The 23,781-nt window shown below is 33.8% G+C and overlaps 1 protein-coding gene, 2 long non-coding RNA genes and 1 other non-coding gene across 4 annotated transcripts; 2 read left to right on the top strand and 2 right to left on the bottom strand.

Annotated features, from left to right (window-relative positions):
- Positions 1 to 11,768: 11,768 nt before the first annotated feature.
- Positions 11,769 to 13,022, bottom strand: LOC123199690 (G-type lectin S-receptor-like serine/threonine-protein kinase LECRK2). The gene has a single exon (XM_044614731.1). The coding sequence runs from the start codon at positions 12,979 to 12,981 to the stop codon at positions 11,812 to 11,814; it is 1,170 nt and encodes a 389-aa protein (XP_044470666.1). The 5' UTR covers positions 12,982 to 13,022; the 3' UTR covers positions 11,769 to 11,811.
- A 2,079-nt stretch (positions 13,023 to 15,101) lies between these two features.
- On the top strand, positions 15,102 to 16,872 carry LOC123198801. Its single transcript, XR_006498153.1, has 2 exons — positions 15,102 to 15,879; positions 15,983 to 16,872. It is a non-coding gene; the product is annotated as an uncharacterized LOC123198801 (long non-coding RNA).
- LOC123198800 lies at positions 15,895 to 16,798 on the bottom strand. Its single transcript, XR_006498152.1, has 3 exons — positions 16,376 to 16,798; positions 16,115 to 16,196; positions 15,895 to 16,022 (listed from the first exon to the last, which is right to left on the bottom strand). It is a non-coding gene; the product is annotated as an uncharacterized LOC123198800 (transcript).
- A 6,163-nt stretch (positions 16,873 to 23,035) lies between the features above and the next one.
- On the top strand, positions 23,036 to 23,536 carry LOC123198646. The gene is made up of 3 exons (XR_006498087.1): positions 23,036 to 23,075; positions 23,151 to 23,231; positions 23,309 to 23,536. It is a non-coding gene; the product is annotated as an uncharacterized LOC123198646 (long non-coding RNA).
- Positions 23,537 to 23,781: the final 245 nt, after the last annotated feature.

The raw sequence follows: 23,781 nt of genomic DNA on the forward strand, positions 1-23,781 counted from the left end.
AATCTATTTGGATCCTAGCCAAAACCAATGAATTCAAATTGTAATAATACTCTTAGTAATATCCTAAAATCCCGCTGAAAATCCTTAATTCCAAAACTAATTTCATAGATTCTGTGAGTGTCTAAGATGAACAATACTAGACCTAACTAACAAATGTCTATACTATACAACCTTTGTTCCATGAATTTTATAAATTTCTACACAAATCGAAACATTACAAAACTTTGTAAGGACAAAGAAGACATATAGATGACTTATAAAAAATTATTCAACTTTAAGAAATATATATTAAACTTCTCAAAAATTACTTCCTTCCATAACTCATGAACACAAACAACAGTTTTCAGATTTGACAGTTCAAGCTTCCAACAATTTTATAAAATTCTATATAACTCAAAAATTTACAAAATTTTGCAGATATAAACTTAACATATTGACATTTTCATTAAAAAATATGAACCTGAAAATATTTAAAAAGCCATGTAAAACGAAATTTTTTATCATAAACCATTAACACTGCTAAAAATATTCCAGATTGGACATATAATTTTGTAATAATTTTAATAGATAATATATAATTTATAAAATTTTGAAAACTTCCATAATTAAACTATGCATGCTAATTTAATTATAAAAAAATTCAAGTAACAATTAATTGAAAAAAAAAAAACTAAGACATATTGATTTATATGAAAAAAAATATTTAAATTGAAAATGATTAAAAAAATATAAAAATAAATAAATTCTTTTATAGGTATGAACTTCATCAAAAATTGTAGGTTTATCATTTAAAAATTCTAGGTACTTCTATGAAATTTTTATAACTTAGGAAATCATAAAATTTCATAAAATAGTTAATAACTCTTTGTAATATCTTAAATAAAACTTTTTTACAATTTTTCAAATACTATCAACACTCTATTTAAATTTACAAAGTTAAGATACTAGCAATTTACTAAAAATCCCTGGTTTTTTATAAAATGAAATTAATATATAAAATAAAATAAAATAAAATCAAATGTATATAAATTTTCTTTTGTTTTTAGTTAATTTAGAAGCTAATATAAAATTATCATCAAACAAATTGAATTGAATTCTTAAAAAAAGAAACCCTAATCTTCAAATCATAAAACACCTATATACCCAAACAAATGAAAATGTTGACACATATCTTAATGCAATAAACTTATATCAACAACACTGCTTCATTATTCTAGTCTCCTTCTCAATAGTTCTTCTCTTCCTAAAACCAATACTCAAAACATTCCTCTTTGTTTTGAAAGAAAAGAAAATCCTTTCTCTCCCTTTATTAATATTTATTTATTTTTAAACATAAGTTTTAAAATAAATCTATATTTATTACAAATAAATATATCTCCTCTCTTTATGACAAATTTGACTATTATCTTGCTTTTACCTAATAAAATATTTTTAAAATTTAAACTTACCTTATCCCCTAAAATTTAAACCTTATCTTATTTAAATAATAATAATAATAATTAAAAAGTGAATATTACATTTGCCATCATCTTCTTAGTGCCACCTTATTGAGCAAAAGTGGTAATTATAAAACTATAATTTTATTAATATTGGGTAATTACAAAACCACACATTTAATACTTCTCTACACTCACTCACACAAAAAATACTCACTTAAAAATAATTCACAGCTCAATACTTTAGCACTCACAACACTTATTAACACTTACACCATTAACTTACACTTATTATTTTTTTGGATATACTCTTGGCTAAGACATGGTCCATATTTATATTGCTTTGTTGTTGGTTAAGTAATCGACTTTGAACATTCCTCATTCTTCTTAGAGAGTTGGTAGCAAGTTGTGAGGTTAGAGCACACTTTGTTTGCTTGGTGGAAGAATCTAGAGAGGTGGTCTACATGCTTCTTGCTTTTAGATAGGTGGTTGCAATGGTTGGATTATAACAACACTTTTTTTGGAATCTTGTGGAGATAGATCTCTAGAGAGAGGTGGTCGTTAATTTAACACTCCCATTCACCGACTACTCTCATGTACTGTTGATTTTGTGGTCATATCGAGTTTTCTTCAAAATTCTTCAAACTTTGTAATGCCAAGTCCTTTAGTAAATATATCAGTAAATTGATTTCTTGTCTTTATATATTTCATTTCAATTTCTCTATCTAACACCTTTTCGTGTATAAAGGGATGGTGCAACCTTTATAAACTTAGTTCTTGCATGAAAGATAGATTTTCTGCTAGTTGTATTGCTGATTTCTTTAGATACCATTGTCGCTGCCTTATACTTAGCTTTTATGGTTGATAGAGACACTATTGGTTGTCTCTTATTACACTATGACACTACTGTAGACCCAAGACTAAACATGTGCCCAAGTGTTGATTGTCTTGTGTCATGATCTCTAACAAAGTTGACATACAACAATGCCTAACTACCTTACATGATACTAATTTCTTATACAAAAGTCCAGAGTCAAAGGTTCCTTTCACATACCTGAGTATGCATCTAATTAGTACATCTAAGTGGGGCTCGCGTGGCTTCTACATATATTGGTTTGCCACTCCTAGTGTGAAGGCAATGTATGGACATACTATTGTAAGATAAATAAGACTCCTTACATGTCATCTGTATATGGTCGAATCTTTTAATTCTTGACCTTCCTCAGTACATAATTTTAAATTCCTATCAATGGGTGGAGACATGGACTTGCAATCCACCATGCCAAACTTGTTTAGTAGATCTCACACATATTTTTGTTGGCATAAGAATATCCTATTCTTTGTTCTCTTAACTTCAAGCCCTAGAAAATGTTTCAAATCTCCAAGCTCTTTCATTGAAATCAAACTTAAAGTTGGCTTTGATTTGATGAATCTCGTTTTCATTATCTCCAATGATGATCAAATCATCCATATAGATTAATACTATTATAAGTTTTCCATTATTATCCTTGATAAATAAGCTTGAGTTTGATGGTGCTACTGAGTAGCCACTGTACACTAAGAATTTTGGAATCTTCCCATATGTTGCTCTTAGGGCTTGTTTGAGGCCATAAAGTGCTTTTTTCAACTTATAAACATAATCATGATGAGTCTTACTTTGGAAACCATCAAGTTGTTCATGTATTCTTCTTGAACCAACTCTCATAATGTAAGAAAACATTCTTGACATCTATATATTAGAACTTTTAAGACTTGTTTATTGCAAGTACTAGTAATACTCGAACTGTAATATTTTTTTATACCAGGTTGAAGGTCTCATCATAATCAAGACCATACTTTTGAAAGAATCCTTAGGTAACCAATCATGCCTTTTTCTTTCAATTGACCTATTTAGTAAGGTTTTAATTTGTAAACCCATTTATGTTATATGAGGCTTATCTTTTAAGGCCTTGGCACCAATCCTAGGTCTTATTTTGTTTTGATGCTTAGATTTCTTCTTCTATGGTCTTTTTTCTAGTTTAAGCATTGTAAGGCTTCTTCGTATATTGTTGGTTATACTATTTCAATATCTTCTATTAGTGATGCACTAGCATATTTGGGATTTGGTATGTTGTTGCTTAGCATACCAAAGTGATGTAAGATGCACACACATGTCCAACATCTCTTTAGTGCTTTGTTGATGCGAGATTTACTTAAAGGTCTCACAATCACCCCTTTTTATAGGACTCAACATCTTTGGTAAGGTTTGCCCTACTGTTGCTTAAGAGGATATATCAAGTGGTTCTGATGCCATTTGTAATATACTTGGTCCAATAGCCTAATACACTATCAAAATATTGTCTAATTTAGACATATAATCCATCATAGTTTTGTTTTTGGGCTTTACAAATCAAAATATGTTTTGATAACTTAAGAAACTCACAGACCATTTAACTAGTTACATCTTAGCATTCCCAAGTGATGTGGGATACACACAGATACCAACTTCTTTCCCATGTTTTATTGATGTGGGATTTGCCTAGAAGTCTCACAATATGTAGACAAAACGAATAGTTTATCTTCATTTTTATATCATAGTTTATTATATAAACACTTTCAATATAAATAAAATTCATTACACATTATGTAAGTTTCCCGTTGTTGAGAGCTCTTTCTATCAAATTGCTTTTGTCAATCTTCTTGACTTTTTCTTGGTCTATTATTTTCAAATTTTCCTATATTTTCCTTTTATCCTTTTACCCTCTTTTATTACTAAAGAGAACACTCTCATTATCTTTAACTAAAACCTTAGACATTTGTTTATCTAAGGTTTCTTGATGGGATAATATATTCTCCAACTTTACCAATGTTTGCTCTTTTGCTCATCCATGGGTGGTCGTAACTATCTTATTATTCTCTAGCCTTAACAAATGATAATTCTCATCTTTTTTGTCTCGATGATCATATTTTGAGGATCTAACTTGGAAATTTTATCGCAAAAAGATTTAACTTTACAGAAATATTGACTTATTGTCATGTCTTATTATGAGATTGATAAGAGTTTTTCTCCAAACATTTTAACTCTATGTCATTCATCCTTGTGAATACTAGTACTAGTGCGTCCCAAGCCTTCTTTGGGGTTTTCACATTCTTGATATGTTATAGCTATTTATATTCAACCGTGACAATAATAAGATATAGAGCCTTACTAGTTTTAATCTTCTTATAACATCCCTGGTCTAATAGCTCAACCAACTGTCAGGATATTGTTCGCTTTGGATACATAGTTTATTATGGTTTTGCCTTTGAGTTTTACAACTCAAAATGTGTGTTGACAATTTAGGGAGCTCATATGTATTTAACTAGTCAAATCCTCTCACCTTTAATCGATGTGGGATATACAGACAATTTCTTGTACTTTGTCAATGTGAGATTTGCCTAAGAGTATCAAATGCACTCCTTTATGGGACTTAGTGGCCTTGCTAAGATTTGCCCCAACATCATTCAAGAGGATATGTTAAATTGCTTTGATACTATTTGTAACATCCTTGATCCAATAGCTTGACCTATAGTTAGGGTATTATCCACTTGTACACATAGTCTATCATAGTTTTGCTTTTGGGTTGCCTTTTACAACCCAAAATGCATCTTAACAATTTAAGGACCTCACAGGTATTTAATCAGTCAAATTCTCTCACCCCTAACTGATGTGGAATACACAGACAAATTATGGACAAACTTAGCATTTCTTTCATGCTTTGTCAATGTAAGATTTGCCTAAGGGTATCACACTTCTACTCTTTTAACTCTTCAACATTAGTGGGTAATGTGGTATTTCTATCACCAATTATATCTTATGAATCTTAACCCAACAAATAAAACTGAATGTAGGTACTCCAATTATTGTAATTAAAGTTATTAAGCTTTTTAATTCCGTTGACTTAACTTGGAAAATCTACTGTAATGACTTGGTAATAATGCCTGGTAATATATACCAAGTAAGCTTAGTCCTTGACCAATCAACTTCATAATCCCAAACTATATACTAGTAGAGTTTTAATGTGACTCACCTCTTAATCGTTGATCCACTTGCTATGGTCCCTAACCGCTTTCAAAACCGTCATGATCGCAATATTGACTTCTTTCAGAACTCACAGTCCTTGACTACCTCCTCTTATACCAATTATTTAGCAAAAATGGTAATTATAAAAAAAAAATATTAATATTGAACAATTACAAACTACACTTTTAATGCTTCTTTACAATCACTTACACAAAAAATACTCATTTACTTAACAATAACTTACAGCTCAATACTTTTGCACTCACAACACTTGCTAAAACTTACACCACTAACTCATACTTACTATTGTTTGCACACACTCTTGGCTGCGATGTGGTCCCTATTTATACTGCTTTGTTATCAATTAAGTAACCTACTTTTAAAATTCCTTATTCTTTTTGGAGATTCACAGGAAGTTGTGAGGCTGGAGCATATTTTGGTTGCCTGGTTGAAGAATCTAGAAAGGTAGTCTGCATGCTTCTTGCTTCTAGATAGGCAGTTGCAATGGTTGGATTGTAGATACATTTTTCTAGAATTTTATGGAGAGAGATTTCTAGAGAGAGGCAGTGGTTAATTTAACACACCCTTCCTCTTACTTTAGTAGTATCTCTTGATCAAATAGTTGACATTTTCACTAAATCCTACCCTATAGAGTGGTTTTATGACTTATATTACAAACTCAAATTATCAAACTCTTTGCCTACTCGAGTTTGCTAGGAATGTTAGAATATATTTGATCTTTGATGCTTAATTATAGTGATTTGATCTATAATTGTATTGATTTGTCTAAAGTCCACACTTTACTCATTTGTATTTGTATAAATAAACCCTCCTCAATGTACAATATTAGTTGTATTGCTCTAATTTAGTGATTATAATTAGCTCTAATTTAGGCTTTAATTTAGTGATTGTAATTAGGCTTTAATTTATAATATTTATTTTATTTCTTAGTTGTGCATATTTCTTTAGACTATAAATATTAGGTTGCATATTGATATAAAAACACAATAAAGACATACAATTTCTTTCTTATTCAATCTCTATTATCAAAGTTATCATGATATTATAGCTTGTGTAAAACCACTTCAGTAAAAAACATCTCATTTCTTTAGTCATCAAATTTTTTTTTGTCCCCACTTGATTTACTTGTTGCTAATTCATAGGATTTATTAGTAAACTTGTGTTCTAATATTTCTTTATTACCTTTGAAATCATGTCTACTACTGAAGAATGATATGAGGTATCTAGACCTTTTAATATTCTTTTGAATTGCACAAATTCTGTCACTTAGTCTCAAAGCTATTTCTAGTTTTCTAAAGGGTTGGAAATTGTGGGGAATTGTTACTGGGGATATAAAAGCCCCTAATCGGGGTCAAGAGGAAATTGATGTTACATATGGGAAACGTCTTGAAGATTGGGATTACAAAAACCATCAAATCATTACTTGGTTTTGAAATACATCAATTCCTACAATTTATGAAGAATTTGGTTATTATGAATCTGCAAAGGAAATTTTGCACATGTTGAGAAAGCATTATGTAACAAATGATTTGACTTTTTGATATCACCTTCGAAGTGTTTTACACTGCATGACTTAAGAGCCAAGTTAGTTTGTCTAGGATTTTTATGCTTAGATGTATTCCATTTGGGATCAAATTGCTATGCTAGAAATTGTTTGAGACATCATTGAAGATGCACAAAAATTTCAAAATAATAGGAATAAAGACTGATTGATTCAATTTTTAATGACTTTATGAAGTGAATTTGAGCATACACAAGGCTTCTGGTTGCACATGGTACCCTTACCAACATTTGATTAAGTAGTTACTCAATTAGTTTTAAAAGAAACTCGTCTTGGGTCCCCATATTCCCGATGTGGGGTGACTTGGTTATGGTGGTTTCTTATGTTCATTTTACTCCAATGGTTGTTACAGTTGCACTTGTACCTAAGATTAGATTTAATGGCTCTAATAAGGGTCATTTTTGTAAAAGAACCTAATCATCATATTTTAGAGTGTCGAAAGTTTGCTAAAATACAATCCTCTAATTCTACCACTTTTCAAGCTAGATCTCCATAGTTTTGAAATAATCCATGTTTTGCTGTTTCTATTACTATTGCCAATTTTGATACTTTTCTTGTATCTACTATTGTTATCAATTCCTCACCATTTAACATGTCATTTTCTATGCATGATTTTCAAGCCTTTTTAAATCATCATTCTTTCTCTTCTAGTAACCATTTATCTTTTGCTATGTCTATTATACCAAGTAAATCTTCTTGGTTTTTTATACTGCATGTTGTAACCATATGACATCTGATCTTATCTTGTTTGAGTCTAAAGTCTTTGCATCTCATATTCTTGACATTCATACTGTTGATGGTTCATCCATGTTAATTACCCATGTTGATTGTGTTTCTACTCCTAAATTATCTATTGTTAACACTTATCTTATTCCTAAAGCTAGTCTTAACTTGTTATCAGTTGGTCATTTGTGTAACATGGGTCTTGATATTCTCTTTTCTTCTTCTACTTGTATTATTCAGGATCTACAAATAAAATAGACTATTGAGATAGGGTGTAAAATTAGATGATTTTTTGAGCTTATTTATTTTTGAGCTAATTTTTTATCAATAGTTGTTGTTTCATTTACCTTAATTCCTTTGAATGTTTGACATTATTGATTAGGTCATGTTTCTTTTAGTTGTTTACATTCTTTAGTTTTCTATGGAAAATTAGGTCTGGTTAAAGATGAACATATGGAATGTGAGTCATGTCAACTTGCAAAACAAGTACATCTGCCACATTTGCCTTTTCCTATTATAAATTCTATATTTTTGAACCATTTAATTTAGTTCATTTTAACATTTTGCAACTTTTGGTGGTTCTAGTTATTTTGTTATCTTTGTTATAATTTTTTTTTTTATTTATATGGATTTTTTTAATGCTTAATCATTTTGAACTACCTAAGTTATATTTTACCTCTGCACACATGGTTCAAAATAAATTCTCATGCACCATTAAAGTACTTAGGATTGATTTCCATGGAATACAAGAAATACAATCATCTCTAGTTTCTTAAAGCAGAAGGTACTATTTTACCAATGTTTTTAAAACTAGACCAGTGATCGAATCGATTATCTCACTGTTCATGGTTTGACCGGTTCGACTGATTCAACCAGAGATTGACCAATTCAACTTATTATCAAATTATAATAAATAGATTTTGCTTAAAAATTTGTTAAAAATAAAATCAATCAAAATATCCACACATATGAAGATTAGAACATATCTTTTTTAAAAAGTAATAATTATTTATTTGCTTTCAATGAAACAATTAAAATAAAAAAAAGTCTCAATCTCACGATATAGAAAAAAACATAATTATGTAAATTATTGTCTATAGAATACATTTCAATGGATATGAGATTTTTTTTCCTTTTTATTTTATTTTTGAACTTATTTTTCTTTAAAAACCTTTAAAAATTTATCCAATCTAATAAAAAATAATCAAATTACTCAAAAATAATTAAAATTTAAAAAAATTCAAAAGTCAAACCCAATTTTGATCGATTCATCTAGTCAAACCCAGCTTTTGATTGAGTTTGACCGAGTCAATAGCAAAACCAGTTTTTTATATTAACCGAACCATAGTTGGAGCCAGTTCCTGGCTCAATCAGTTGAACCAATCGGTCTGGTCCAGTTTTCAAATCATTGTATTTTACAACACTCTTATGTTGGCACCTCACGACAAAATGGTAAGGTTGAACGAAAACATAACACATTTTAGAGACCATTTCCTCCTCTTATCTTGAACAATTCTAGGGAGAAGTTGCTCTTACAATTGTCCACAATATAAATCGCATTCCTTCTATTATTAACAATCAATCCTTTTATGCACATCTTTTTGATTGCTCTTCGAATTATAATCTGCTCTAATTTATTTATTATGTTTGTTTTGTTCATTTGCAACCACACAAGTACAACAATTTAGATTCTTGGTCTAGACTATGTTTTTCTCTTGGATATTTACTACACCTAAAGGTTATAGGTGTTCGGATCGTATCTCAAAATGCTTGTGTATTTCTTGTCATGTGTCTTTTGGGAGCATAAAATGTTTTCTACAATGTCATAATTCTCTGTTACACCTTTCTCTACATTTTTTACTAACCTTTCAATAGAGTTATTCCTTAAGGATTATGATGCAGGCTTTTCTTATGAGCTCATTCCAACGACCAATGATGTGCTTTCCTTCAATGAGTCAGTTACATCTGTTGATCCAGTCATTCCACCTTCCTCTAAAAATCTTTCACTTTAGAAATCTGACTGAGTAAGAAAAACTCATGTTCATCTTCAATATTATTTTTGTTATTCCATAACTAGTTTTTTTCATGAGCCTCACTCTTTTTGTGAGGCTTCCTTTAATTTTGTTTGACAATAAACTATGATAGAAGAATTGTAGGAATTGGACAAAACTCGAACTTGGGATTTAGTTGACCTACCCTTAATCAAGTCTTTGGTTGGATGTTGATGGATTTATAAAATTAAAACTTGCTCTGATGGGAGCATTGAACAATACAAAACTCGTCTTGTAGCTAAAGACAATACCTAAGAATATAGAATTAATTATGAGAAGACCTTTGCTCTAGTTGCCTTACTAATATCAATTCAGAGTCTTGTTGTCGTTGTTGCTGCTAGAAAATGGAATCTTTTTCATATGGATGTTAACAATACTTTTCTTGATGGTGATCTTTCTGAAGAAGTATATATGCAACCACCACCTAGCTATGACCATTCATCTAATAAAGTTTGACATCTTCAACGAGCATTTATGTTCTTAAGCAAGTATCTCATGCTTGGTTTTCTAAATTTAGCTCCACTATTTCACAATTTAGCTTTTGTTTGAGCTCATATGATTTAACTCTTTTCATTTGCAAAATTGACAATGGTATTACACTTTTATTCCTCTATGCTAATCATATGATTATTATTGGATATAATAATATAAGTATTGCAGATCTTAAGAAATATCTTAGTCAATCTTTTGAAATGAAAGATTTAGGATGTCTTGCTTATTTTTTTGGCTGGAGGTAACATCTTCATATGATGATCATTATGTGTCTCAGTTTAAGTATGCATCTGATCTCATTTCTCGAGTGAGGTTGATAGATAGTAAGATTACTTCTACACTATTTTAGCCTAATGTTCATCTCACTTCAATAGATGGTATTATTCTATCTAATGTTGCTCGCTATAGACTATTGGTTCACAGTTTGGTCTATCTTGCTGTCACTTGTCTTGATATTGCTTATTCTGTTCAAACAGTCAGTCAGTTTATGTCTACCCCTCGCTTTACTTATTATGCAGTTGTTCTTCACATCCTTCGTTATGTCAAAGGAACTCTCTTTAATGGTTTACACTTTTTAGCTCATTCTTTCTTACTATGTGCTTACTTAAATGTTGATTGGGTTAGGGATACAACTGATAAGCACTTTACTATTGGATTTTGTTTTCTTTAGGTGACTCTTTGATTTTTTGGTGAAGTAAGAAACAAACAGTGGTTATCACTCTAACACCGAAACAAAATATAGAGTTGTTGTAGATACTACTAATGAGTTTCTTTGGCTTCGATGATTGTTGGAGGATATTGGTGTTGTTCAGACGAGTTCCACTACTCTTTATTATGACAAACAAAAAGCGATTAATGAGCGCACCAAACATATCTAGACCGATTGCTATTTCATTCGATACCATAGTCGACAAGGCATTGTGACACTTTAGTTTGTTCTTTCCACTAATTAAGTTGTTGACATATTCACCAAAACTCATCCACCTGGTCATTTTCAAGAATTGTTATCCAAAATCAAGATTGTTTTAGTGCAACCCTGTTGAGTATGTGGGGATGTTACAATATTAGTTGTATTGCTCTAATTTTGTGATTATAATTAGCCCTAACGCTCTAATTTTGTGATTATAATTAGCTCTAACGTGACAATTGTAATTAGCTCTAATTTAGATTATTAATTTTATTTCTTCAGACTATAATTATTAGATTGTATATTAATGTAAACACACAACAAAGACATAATTTCTTCCTTATTCAATGTCTGTTATGAAATTATCATTAAGAAATACAATTTATTTTAAAATTTACATTTCACAATTGGATGTACATGATATAAAATCATTTGTTTGAAAATTACTTTATTTTTAATTCAAAATCACTTTATCATATAATGACACTTCATCTGTGTTTTCAATTGTATACTCAAAAGTACTCAAAAATGCAGCCACATAGGTTTATTGAAATCAGAAATATAAAATCAAACCAGACCTAGATGGTACTGAGACAAGAAATAGGATTAGGAGGCAATGGGATATCCACAGCCCCTTCCAACATAAGCAAAACTTTCTGCATTGAAGGACAGAGGGATGGCTCATCAATTATACACCAAAGTGCAATTTTAATGATCCACTCTAATTGTTTTAGATCAACGTTTTCATCACCTATTAGTTGACTCAACTCCCCGGCCTCAAAACATTTGTAAGCCCAATCTTCAAGAATAACTTGATCCTTTGGAAGATTTTGGTCCATGCATCTTCGACGACATATGAGCTGCAATAACACAACTCCAAAGCTGTAAACATCTGCTTTCACTGTCACAGGTATATTTCGATGCCATTCTAGTGCAACATACCCCCTCGTTCCTCTGATTGCTGTGTAAGTTTTTGTTTGTTCTGGTTTCATCAACTTTGCTAGTCCAAAATCAGCAATTTTTGCTCGCATATTCTCATCCATAAGTATGTTTTGAGGTTTGATGTCGCAATGGATGATCTGAGTTTCACACTCATTGTGTAGATAGAGAATGTCTCTTGCTATATCGTGAGCCATGCCCATTCTTTCAACCCAGTTAGGTTGCTTTTCTAGATTGAAGAGAAGATCAGCAAGAGTACCATTGCTCATGTACTCATATACCAACACCTTCTTGGGTCCATCGCAGGAATATCCAAGTAGACGAACTAGATTCCTGTGATGGGTTCTCCCAATAACCTTTATCTCAGTTAAGAATTCTCTTTCCTCTTCAGCAAATGCCTTCTTTAATTTCTTGACAGCTACCAACTTTTGGCAATTCGTCATTGTTCCTTTATAAACTGTACCTGAAGATCCTTTACCGATCTCTTCCTTAAAACCCTCGGTCATTTTTTCAATCTGTGCAAAACTAAATGATATGGGGGCGGTATCCTTGCAAAACCCTTCGACAAGAATTCTCCTAGATGACCAGCTATGATATCTATAGATGACAAAACCAAAGATTGCCAAAATAACAAATATAAAAACAACAAACAAAGAACAGACCATTATGATCATATCCACCGGAAGATATTTCTTGCTTTCTGGGAGCTCAACAGTGGAGGATGAAGTTACTTCTACCTTCACAAGAACGATATTTGATAAATCACCGTCGGGATCTTTCCCAGAAAATCTCAAAGGAAGCCTTTGCATTCTGCACGCCCAGTCATACCAAATAGTGCAGCTTCGCAATTACTGTCCTTCAAACAGGCTTGTTTGCACTCCTCTTTGGATACTAGTAGAACTGAATATGAAACATCTTCAAAGACGTAGTTATCCAATTCCCGAATGGTGTAATTCACAGCTCCATGCCGGTTTGACATATTCCTCTCACAGCCTGAATATTGATTCTTTTGATCAACATATTCAAACCCTTCAAGACATGTACAACCAGATTTCTGGTTCTGATTTGTATTACAATAGCTATTCAGCCCACACAGACCCTTAGGCACACACTTGTCTTCCGGAGATTCCCACACAACTAAACTTGATCCATTTTGTCTCAAATTGTACGAGTATAATCGGAGTATCCCATCCGAGTCAAGTTTCACCAAATAGATCGTTTCTTTGTTACTTGGATATCCTCCCTCTGTTATATTTTTTATGTGGAGGCCTCCGTAACTAACGGACAGAAGTCCATCAACATCAAGTTCTACTGTATAATCCAAGCGGTTTGGATTAGATGTCCAAGTATTTGACGCCCAATAAGCATATTCCTCTGTGTCTGGAGTATTCTCTGGGTACTGCACCAGGTTTCCGTCATATTGCATCTTAAGACGGAATCTCACACTGGCATACTCAGCTCCTGAAACACTTGAAACCAACTCATTCCCCGTGAGTAGACTTTGAGTTTGCAAAATAGTGTCAGTTGGGTGATCAAAACTCTGCCATATTATTTTTTCCACTGGAGTTATAAAGCACAAAGTTGCCAGAGTTAAGCATGGAAGCAGACGCAGCAGGCATGGAAATTTTAGCTATAGAAACTGAGCCTTCTGTCGATTGCAAGACAAGACTGCCTTCAGTATTAAACAGCAAAGTAGCATTACCAGACACTGGTGGATAGCTGCAATTGGCTGTCCAGACAACAGTATTTTCAGGAATTCCAGCGAGGAAAATTCCAACTGCATAGCCTTTGCCTTGTGGATAAAATCCAAAAGCGTAGAGACCAGAAGGAGACAGCCATGAAGAGTTTTTGGCGGGAGAAAGCGAAGATCCCGGGCTTATATCAAACGGGTTTGCTGTGCCTTAGCTTTAAAAGGTGCAGATAGGAAAAATAATATAGAATGCATGGGAAGATAATGAAATGCCTGCATCTTGTGAATCTGAAGGTGAACTAATAACAACACTCTGCATTTAAATCTACATATGGAACCACCTTATTTATTGGCTGCAAGAATGGCTCTTCAATTATTTTATAGTGTTTTGAAAGTAAGATAATTAGTTTGGTACCTTCAATTAAAAAAAATAGTGAAATTAATTATTCCAATAGAAAATTTTCAAAGTGTAATACCTTTAAAATAAAAACTTGAAAGATCAATTCTTTTAATTAAAAAAAAAAAAAAAAGAATTGAACAAGAGGAGTATGCAGTAGACCAAGACCTTGTGCTGATTAAATTATTGGAGTCCTCTACCCACCCCGATCTTCAGGATTGTTTATATCATCTATCAATTTATTTTGTCTTTCAAAAGTTGTAATCAATTGGACTTTTGCTTCCACGCATGACATATTTGTATGTGAACGTAGGACTTTCATTATTGGGGAAGTCATGCACCCCATTCTACACGGCATCAACTTAATTGTGAACAAAACACATAGACTTGGTAATTTTGTTTATTTGACCAAGTACACTGATGTGTTTGAGAAGAGAAAAGTTAAAACAAACACATTAAATTCGGATTGGCGATTTCTACAAGCTTTACATTTCAAAACTTTTCAATGTAAGCATTAGGAAGTCAATATATGGAGAGACTAACATGTTTTGGAACTTGGAACACCCAATCAAGGGCTAAACAACTTGTTTTATGATTTGACAATCGTGCAAACCGGATTTATACAAAAATTCTACATTGCAAGGTCTACAAACCGGATTTATACAAAAATTATCAAGCACATAGTCACAGCCAACAACTGCAAACATTTGCACATTATCACACTCCTGATGGCACCATTTCTACTATCCTAATTGGCCAACAACATTAATGCAATAAACCTATAAAAAAAAGAAAAAAATCACAAACCTACAATCATAAAAAACATAAGATCACAACCCAAACATAACTGTATACACCGATTATTTCCTCCCTGAATTACAGCTCCCTTCTTGGACACTAATGCTGACTCAACATTAAATTGTGTCACAGAGTGTATCAATCATCTCCTCCTTGAGCCATAACTTCACCTCTCAATTAACAGTTTTTTACTTTTTCTGTTTTTCTGGAACCATCAACTTCTTTCTTATTATCCAACCCAATATTCAGTTTGACCTCAACACTGAAATCCTGATTGTAGATATCGGTAACCTGAAACTCTGTAGGTACATGCGGTACCCAAAGAATTTTTTATGCTACCTGTTCTCTTATGAAATGAGCATCGATTTTTATATGTTTTATTCTATAGTGAAAAACAACATCTGAAGCTAGTGCTCATGTACTCAAATTATCACACCATATCACAACTGGACTATTATAAGGAGCTTGTATCTCTCTGATAGACCCCCAATTATCAAGAGTTATCAGATGCCACCAGCTGTGATAGCAACAGTGAAAGATAAACATTATCAAAATAATTCCATGAAGCAGGGTGAAACACTGCAAGAGAGTCAGGATAAGGATAAATCAAAAGAGGGAGATAATGATAACCCAAAGAAAGAAGATAGGACCCATCCAGCAGCCAATTCAACTATAAAAGGGCGGCAGAGCAATGTAGAAGGGGCATCAGGGAAATATACAGGTTATTAGGTGGGATTCGGGGGCTTAGGGCTATGGACCTTTGGGTGCTGTGCATTGCAGCTCCGGGGTATTGGTTTATTCTTTAGCTATTCAATAAAACAGGTGTACTCTTATCACTTTCTGCAATCAAAAAATTAGTAGTTATTCATTCTATTCTATTCAATTCATTACATCCCAATTATTCTCAATTCCATCATAATTGCAGCACGGTTGAAGCAGAGGTGAGAGCAGGTTCAGAGCAGCTCCTGCAGAAACACCATCACAGGTCAGGTACTCATTAAAGTGGTATCAGAGCGAGAAGTAAAAGGTCAGTACAAGGATGGAACCAAAAGTTGACCTGCTGGAGAAAGAAGTAACAGAAATGGGAGCGGTCAGAGAAGAATTAAAGGGCATCCAAATTGAGCTAAGGGAGGCACGATCTGTGAGAAAGGAGGTGACCGAAATCAAGAAAATATTAGCAATGGTTTGTCAAAAGGAAATAAAGGGCAAAGCCATTGCCGATCAGTCAGAAGTCCAAGAGGACATTGGAAACTCGGGAAGCAACAAATTATCAGATGAAGAAAAGAACGATAGTAGAAAGGAACCGAAACCAATGCACCTGCGAGGAGGAGAAGTCATTGGGGGCAGAGGTTGTGATGTCTATACATGACGAATTGAGATACCAATATTTGGCGGCGAAGATCCGGTCGGATGGATTTTTAGGGCAGGCAAATACTTCTCCGTCAATCGCGTCAGAGCAGAAGACAAAGTCCCAGCAGCCGGCGTGTGTATGGAAGGACCAGCACGGACATGGCTTCAATGGGAACAGACCAGGGGATCGTTCGGTAGCTAGGAGGAGTTTAAAGAAGCACTGATTGAAAGGTTCCGACTGACTTAGGATGGCACAACGTATGAGGAACTCCTTTTTCCCTGGCAGCATGGTTCCGTTGGCGACTACAGATTCCACTTTGAAAAATTGTCGGCCTCTCTTCTGGATCTCTCAGATGGAGCCTTGAAAGATGCCTTCGTTTCTGGGTTAAAAGAAGAAGGGAAATTTTAAAAATTAGGCAAAATTAAAGGGGTTTAAGCGAAATTACCCAAAAAATTCAGGTTTAAGAAAAATGCCCAGGTTTTGTGACGAAAATGCCCCCATATATAAACACAGCAAATTTTCACTGTGCAATTCAAAGAAAATTCGAATTTTTAACGCATCCCACGGCAATCCCACGGCGAACGTCATTTTCGCCGATTTGTTTGCTTTCCGGCAACCGAAAATGGAAAATAATGTTATCACATCTCCCGTAATCTTGTTTGGATCAAGTTATTGCTCATATTATTGAGATTTGATTGAGATTTTTCGGTTTGAAATTTTAGGGTTTACGGTTTGAACAATGCTTAAAATGTTTTGATTCTTGGTTGTTTTTGTTGAATTAATTGAGGGGTTTTGTGTTATACAACGTGTAGATTCGATTTATGTGAAAATTGATGGCTAAAACGACCAAAATTTGGCCGGAAATGATTGCCGAAGGGATCGGCAGTCCGACTGTGAACAGTGTTTCCCACGTCAAAATCAGTAATCCCACGTTCAGCCTATTTTAGGGAGGGGGGGAAAAATTAGCTTTTTAAAACAATTGGGGTGACGTGGGAAATCCTTTTCCCACGTGGGGTATTTTTGAAATTTATCACGTCAACGCGAGTTTTGCGAAATTACGAAAATGTCCATATATATAACACAGAAAAAAATTGCTATTTCCCACGTTAATATTAGCGAATTTACTGTGCATTTCTCTCAAATTTCAAAATATTTTCACGTCACCACGTTCATCCCACGGGCGATATGATTTCCGTCGATTTTCTTGATTTCCGGCACCCACAAATGGCAAAGAAGGTTAGTATATCTCCCTTAATCTTGTTTGGATCAAATTATTGCTCATATTATAGAGATTTGATTGAGATTTTTCGGTTTGAAATTTTAGGGTTTACGGTTTGAATAATGCTTAAAATGTTTTGATTTTTGGTTGTTTTTGTTGAATTGATTGAGGGGTTTTGTGTTAGACAACGTGTAGATTTGATTTATGTGAAAATCGGAGGCTGAAACGACCAAAATTTAGCCGAAAATGACTGCCGAAGAGATCGACAGTCCGACGTGGGAACAGTGTTTCCCACGTCAAAATCGTGTACCCACGTTCAGCCAAGATTGGCTGTTTTTGGGGGGGAAAAGTAGCTTTTTTAAAATATTGGGAAGCTGGGGAAATTCCTTAGAACACAGTGGACCTTTTAGAATTTCAGTTTTCATGAGGGGGTAAATTGAGATTTTTCTTATCTAGGGTTTTTGATTGTGTACTTTTCGAATTTTATATTCGTTTTTTCTGTTCTAGGGTTTTTCAACTTTTAGAATTCGAATTTCAATTCCATTTTTTCGAATTTCATCGTTTTACGAGATATGAACTCGTATTTTTCAAATTTCCGAAGGATTTTTCGATTGTTCCCATTCTAGGGTTTTTCAACTTTTAGAATTCGAATTTCAATTCCGTTTTTTCAGATTTCACCGTTTTACGAGATATGGACTCTTATCTTTCAGATTTTCGAAGGATTTTCTGATTGTTTCCGTTCTAGGGTTTTCCAACTTTTAGAATTCGAATTTCAATTCTGTTTTTTCAGATTTCACCGTTTTACGAGATATGGACTCGTATTTTTCAGATTTTCAAAGGATTTTTTGATTTTTGTCATTCTAGGGTATTTCAACTTTTAGAATTCGAATTTCAATTCTGTTTTTTCGGATTTCACCGTTTTACGAGATATGGACTCTTATATTTCAGATTTTCGAAGGATTTTTCGATTGTTTCCATTCTAGGGTTTTTCAACTTTTAGAATTCGAATTGTAATTCCGTTTTTTCGAATTTTATCGTTTTACGAGATATGGACTCTTATCTTTCAGATTTTTGAAGGATTTTTCGATTGTTCCCATTCTAGGGTTTTTCAACTTTTAGAATTCGAATTGCAATTCCGTTTTTTTCAGATTTTATCGTTTTACGAGATATGGACTCTTATCTTTCAGATTTCGAAGGATTTTTCGATTGTTCCCATTCTAGGGTTTTTCAACTTTTAAAATTCGAATTTCAATTCCGTTTCTTTGGATTTCACCGTTTTACGAGATATGGACTCTTATCTTTCAGATTTCCAAAGGATTTTTCGATTGTTGTCATTCTAGATTATTTCAACTTTTAAAATTGGAATTTCATTTCTATTTTTTCGAATTTAACCGTTCTACGAGATATGGACTCGTATTTTCCAGATTTCTGAAGAATTTTTCGATTGTTGTCATTCTAGGTTAATTCAACTTTTAAAATTGGAATTTCAGTTTTATTTTTTTCGAATTTAACCGTTTTACGAGATATGGGCTCGTTTTTTCCAGATTTCTGAAGGATTTTTCGATTGCTCCCATTCTAGAATTTTTCAACTTTTAGAATTCGAATTTCAATTTCGTTTTTTTGAATTTAACCATTTTACGAGATATGGACTCGTATTTTTCAGATTTTCGAAGGATTTTCTGATTGTTTCCGTTATAGGGTTTTCCAACTTTTAGAATTCAAATTTCAATTCTGTTTTTTCGGATTTCACCGTTTTACGAGATATGGACTCTTATCTTTCAGATTTCTAAAGGATTTTCTGATTGTTTCCGTTCTAGGGTTTTCCAACTTTTAGAATTCGAATTTCAATTCTGTTTTTTCAGATTTCACCGTTTTACGAGATATGGACTCGTATTTTTCAGATTTTCAAAGGATTTTTTGATTTTTGTCATTCTAGGGTATTTCAACTTTTAGAATTCGAATTTCGATTTCGTTTTTTTGGATTTCACCGTTTTACGAGATATGGACTCTTATCTTTCAGATTTTCGAAGGATTTTTCGATTGTTCCCATTCTAGGGTTTTTCAACTTTTAGAATTCGAATTACAATTTCGTTTTTTTGGATTTCATCGTTTTACGAGATATGGACTCTTATCTTTCAGATTTTCGAAGGATTTTTCGATTGTTCCCATTCTAGGGTTTTTCAATTTTTAAAATTCGAATTTCAATTCCGTTTCTTTGGATTTCACCGTTTTACGAGATATGGACTCTTATCTTTCAGATTTCCGAAGGATTTTTCGATTGTTGCCATTCTAGATTATTTCAACTTTTAAAATTGGAATTTCATTTCTATTTTTTCGAATTTAACCGTTCTATGAGATATGGACTCGTATTTTCCAGATTTCTGAAGAATTTTTCGATTGTTGTCATTCTAGGTTATTTCAACTTTTAAAATTGGAATTTCAGTTTCATTTTTTTCGAATTTAACCGTTTTACGAGATATAGGCTCGTTTTTTCCAGATTTCTAAAGGATTTTTCGATTGCTCCCATTCTAGAATTTTTCAACTTTTAGAATTCGAATTTTAATTTCGTTTTTTCGAATTTAACCATTTTACGAGATATGGACTCGTATTTTTCAGATTTTTGAAGGATTTTCTGATTATTTCCGTTATAGGGTTTTCCAACTTTTAGAATTCGAATTTCAATTATGTTTTTTCAGATTTCATCGTTTTACGAGATATGGACTCGTATTTTTCAGATTTTCAAAGGATTTTTTTATTTTTGTCATTCTAGGGTATTTCAACTTTTAGAATTCGAATTTCAGTTCTGTTTTTTTGAATTTCATCGTTTTACGAGATATGGACTCTTATCTTTCAGATTTCCAAAGGATTTTTTTATTGTTACCATTCTAGGGTATTTCAACTTTTAGAATTCGAATTTCAATTTTGTTTTTTCAAATTTAACCGTTTTACGAGATATGGACTCGTATTTCCCAAATTTTTGAAGGATTTTTTGATTGTTTCCATTCTAGGGTTTTTCAACTTTTAGAATTCGAATTTCAGTTTCATTTTTTCAGATTTAACTATTTTTAGATATATCGACTCGTATTTTTTCGATTTTCGAAACATTTTTCGATTGTTCCCATTTTAGGGTTTTTCAATTTTCAGAATTCAAATTTCAATTCCGTTATCAGACAGTTAAATCTTGTTTTTTAAGTTTTGTTATTTCCTTTTTGATTATTTGGTATTTTTCATCTTTTTATATTTTTTCCACGTATACATTTGTTTACATATTTGTTTTTACTTATGTCTAACAATTTTTTTACATTATCTCAGGATATTTCTCACAAAAGAAGATGGGTTGACAACGAGCTGCAAATCCCCGACGAGACCAGACACTTCCGGGCAGAGGCGATATGTCGTGCACAGCGTGCCGCATTATCTCGGATTACTGCTACATTGACCCCAGATCAGCTACGATTATTTGAGAGGACATGTTTCGGGTATCTCCTTCGTTTACCCAAAACCAAATTCTCCGGGATGTTGGTTCATGCATTTCTACTCCGACAGTTACATCGACCCTCTGCCAGAGACGAGTTTTGGTTCAGGGTTAGTGGGGTTGATGTCAGATTTAGTCCGTTCGAGTTTGCACTAGTCACAGGTCTATCGTTTAGTCGACGGACTGATGTCTCTTCATATATGCCTCGCTCTTCTGGATATCGGATCAGAGATACTTACTTTCAAGGTTTTTTGACGGTGCAGTATCACGACTTAGAGCGTATTTTCTTGTCGAGGCCATGGGGGGATGACGATATTGACGTTGTCAAGATGGCCTTGTTTTATATTCTTCACATTGTTTTGTTGGGGAATGATCGACGAAAGAAGGTGTCCACGGATTACTTCCAGTTAGTTGATCATTTGGACGGGTTTAATTCCTACCCGTGGGGCGTTGTTGTGTGGCAGATGACATACGATTCTATGTCACAGGCGAGTGAGAGAGTCTGTTCTGGACGGATACCAAAAATCTGTAAATACGACCTTTACGGATTTCTGTTCGCATTTCAGGTAAGTTTTATATTATCATTTATATATATTAATTGACAAAAATATAAATTGATTTATTTACATCGTAAATGATTATATTACAGTTTTGGATATACGAGACTCTAGAGACGTTACACGATTAGATTGATCTTGTCGATCTCTATTCGTCCCCTCGGATGTTGAGGTGGCGTACGCGAGACGTCCCTGGTTGGACTCATATAAGGCGTATTTTCAGTGGTGATCCGGTATGTACTAGTTAATTAATAAGTCGATTAATTCATTATATGTTACAATTATTTTCACTTATATATCTTCATCATTAGGAGGATGTTACATTCCCTCTTGAGCCATCATCGATCGAGGAGGGTTTACCGTGGTACGTTGAGATTCGTGAGTACACCGGTTTACCCGATGTTGATTTTTCCTCATCTTCTTCGATTCCGATCGCTACTACAGACGGGGCTTCTCCATCCTCAGGCCCTTCAGTTGTACCCGCGAGACTTCTGAGACACATGAGGAGCCTATTCAGCATTTTGTTATGGATCAGTCGATATGTTCCCCTGTTATTCAGAGCCCACGGATAGACCATCCTGCAGTGGAGGACCACCGTAGGGTGGAGGACCATCCTGGACTGGAGGACGATTCTACCCATCATGCCACCGAGCAGTGTCCCCCATTCGTACCACCCAATTTTTCGACATTAGATGCTACATTAGCGCACTGGGGTGCTACGATTTTACGTGAGATATCGAGTTTTTGTGACGATATCTTTTTTCAGATGACCCGATTACGTGACGATGTCTCTTCCCAGATGACTCGATTAGAGGATCGTATGACTCGTTTGGAGGATATCGTCACGCGTACATATCCAACCTCCGCCGCTCAGGTTGTAAAACCACTTTTAATTTATTACTTATATAAAATGTCTACAGTGTTATTATTCTGACAACTATTATTACATTCGCACAGGAGAGGGACGAGGATATCCCACCGATATCCCCCGTTGATACCGCAATACCATCCCGTCACCCGCACGAGGTCCGTATGATATTTCAAATTTATATTTATTGTTAAATGTCATTATTATATTATAGTATTGTTATATCTGAAATGTCACTAATTAAGTTATTATTACTACTATCTTAGGGTAGTGCCTCGGAGGACGCACCGACTAGTCCTTCTGTTGCATTGATCGAGGGTTCTCCCCGAACACCTTCCCTGGAAGTTCAGGTTAACTTTATTTTAAAATTGTCATTGATTGATCTGTCTTTTCAATTATATTATTTATTTAATGATGTTTTGACTGATTTTCAGGACGAGCGATTATGGTTACTTGCTGATATCCCGAGCTCGACCAAAAAAATTATGGATATTGGTTCACAGGAGGAGGACTTCCAGGAGGACGATTTTGAGCCCATCCCTATTGAGGTATATCAATCATACTTAGTATATAAATAGTTGTATATATTGGTCATTGAGATGTTTAAAATTTGTATTTTCTAGTCCGCCGAGGGAGCATGCGTGGTAGACTTGACCGTGATTCAAGATTCTCCAGCTAAACCTCATCCCGCATAGTTGGAGAAGGTAAGATAAATCGATTAATGCTAATTGTTACATAGGATGAATTTTGGATTTAATTATTTTTTTTTGGGATCATGCAGATGATTCGTACAACACGTGACCGGATCGTTCGGAAGGGTCCGCTGGTTCGCACCCCGTATACGAATCCACTCAAAGGGAGGGCGAAACAATAACCTACGACCATTCCATCCTCTGCCTCTGAGCGTGAGGAATCTTTCCTCACATGGTACACCAGCGCTGTGGCTTTCGACTCACATGATGTCTACTTCATCGGGTCGAAGTCGAAGGCCAGCTTCTGGAGGCTTGTTGTAGAGTTGCGCGAGTGGTTGACTGACGATGTGAGTTGTCTATATTATATAATTTCATAAAAAGCTAGATATATTTATTACTAACTAACACGTGAACTTGTTTAAACCATTTTGGCATGTGGACTCCTTTTTGGCTTTATTACGTCGGCAGCAAAACGATCACCAATCGACTATCTCACAGCGTTGGACGACTGCCCACACATTCTTTGGAGGTCATATTGAGATGGCCTGGAAGAGTTGACAGA

This window comes from Mangifera indica, chromosome 16 (genome assembly GCF_011075055.1).
Source record: "Mangifera indica cultivar Alphonso chromosome 16, CATAS_Mindica_2.1, whole genome shotgun sequence".
NCBI classification, from domain to species: Eukaryota; Viridiplantae; Streptophyta; class Magnoliopsida; order Sapindales; family Anacardiaceae; genus Mangifera; species Mangifera indica.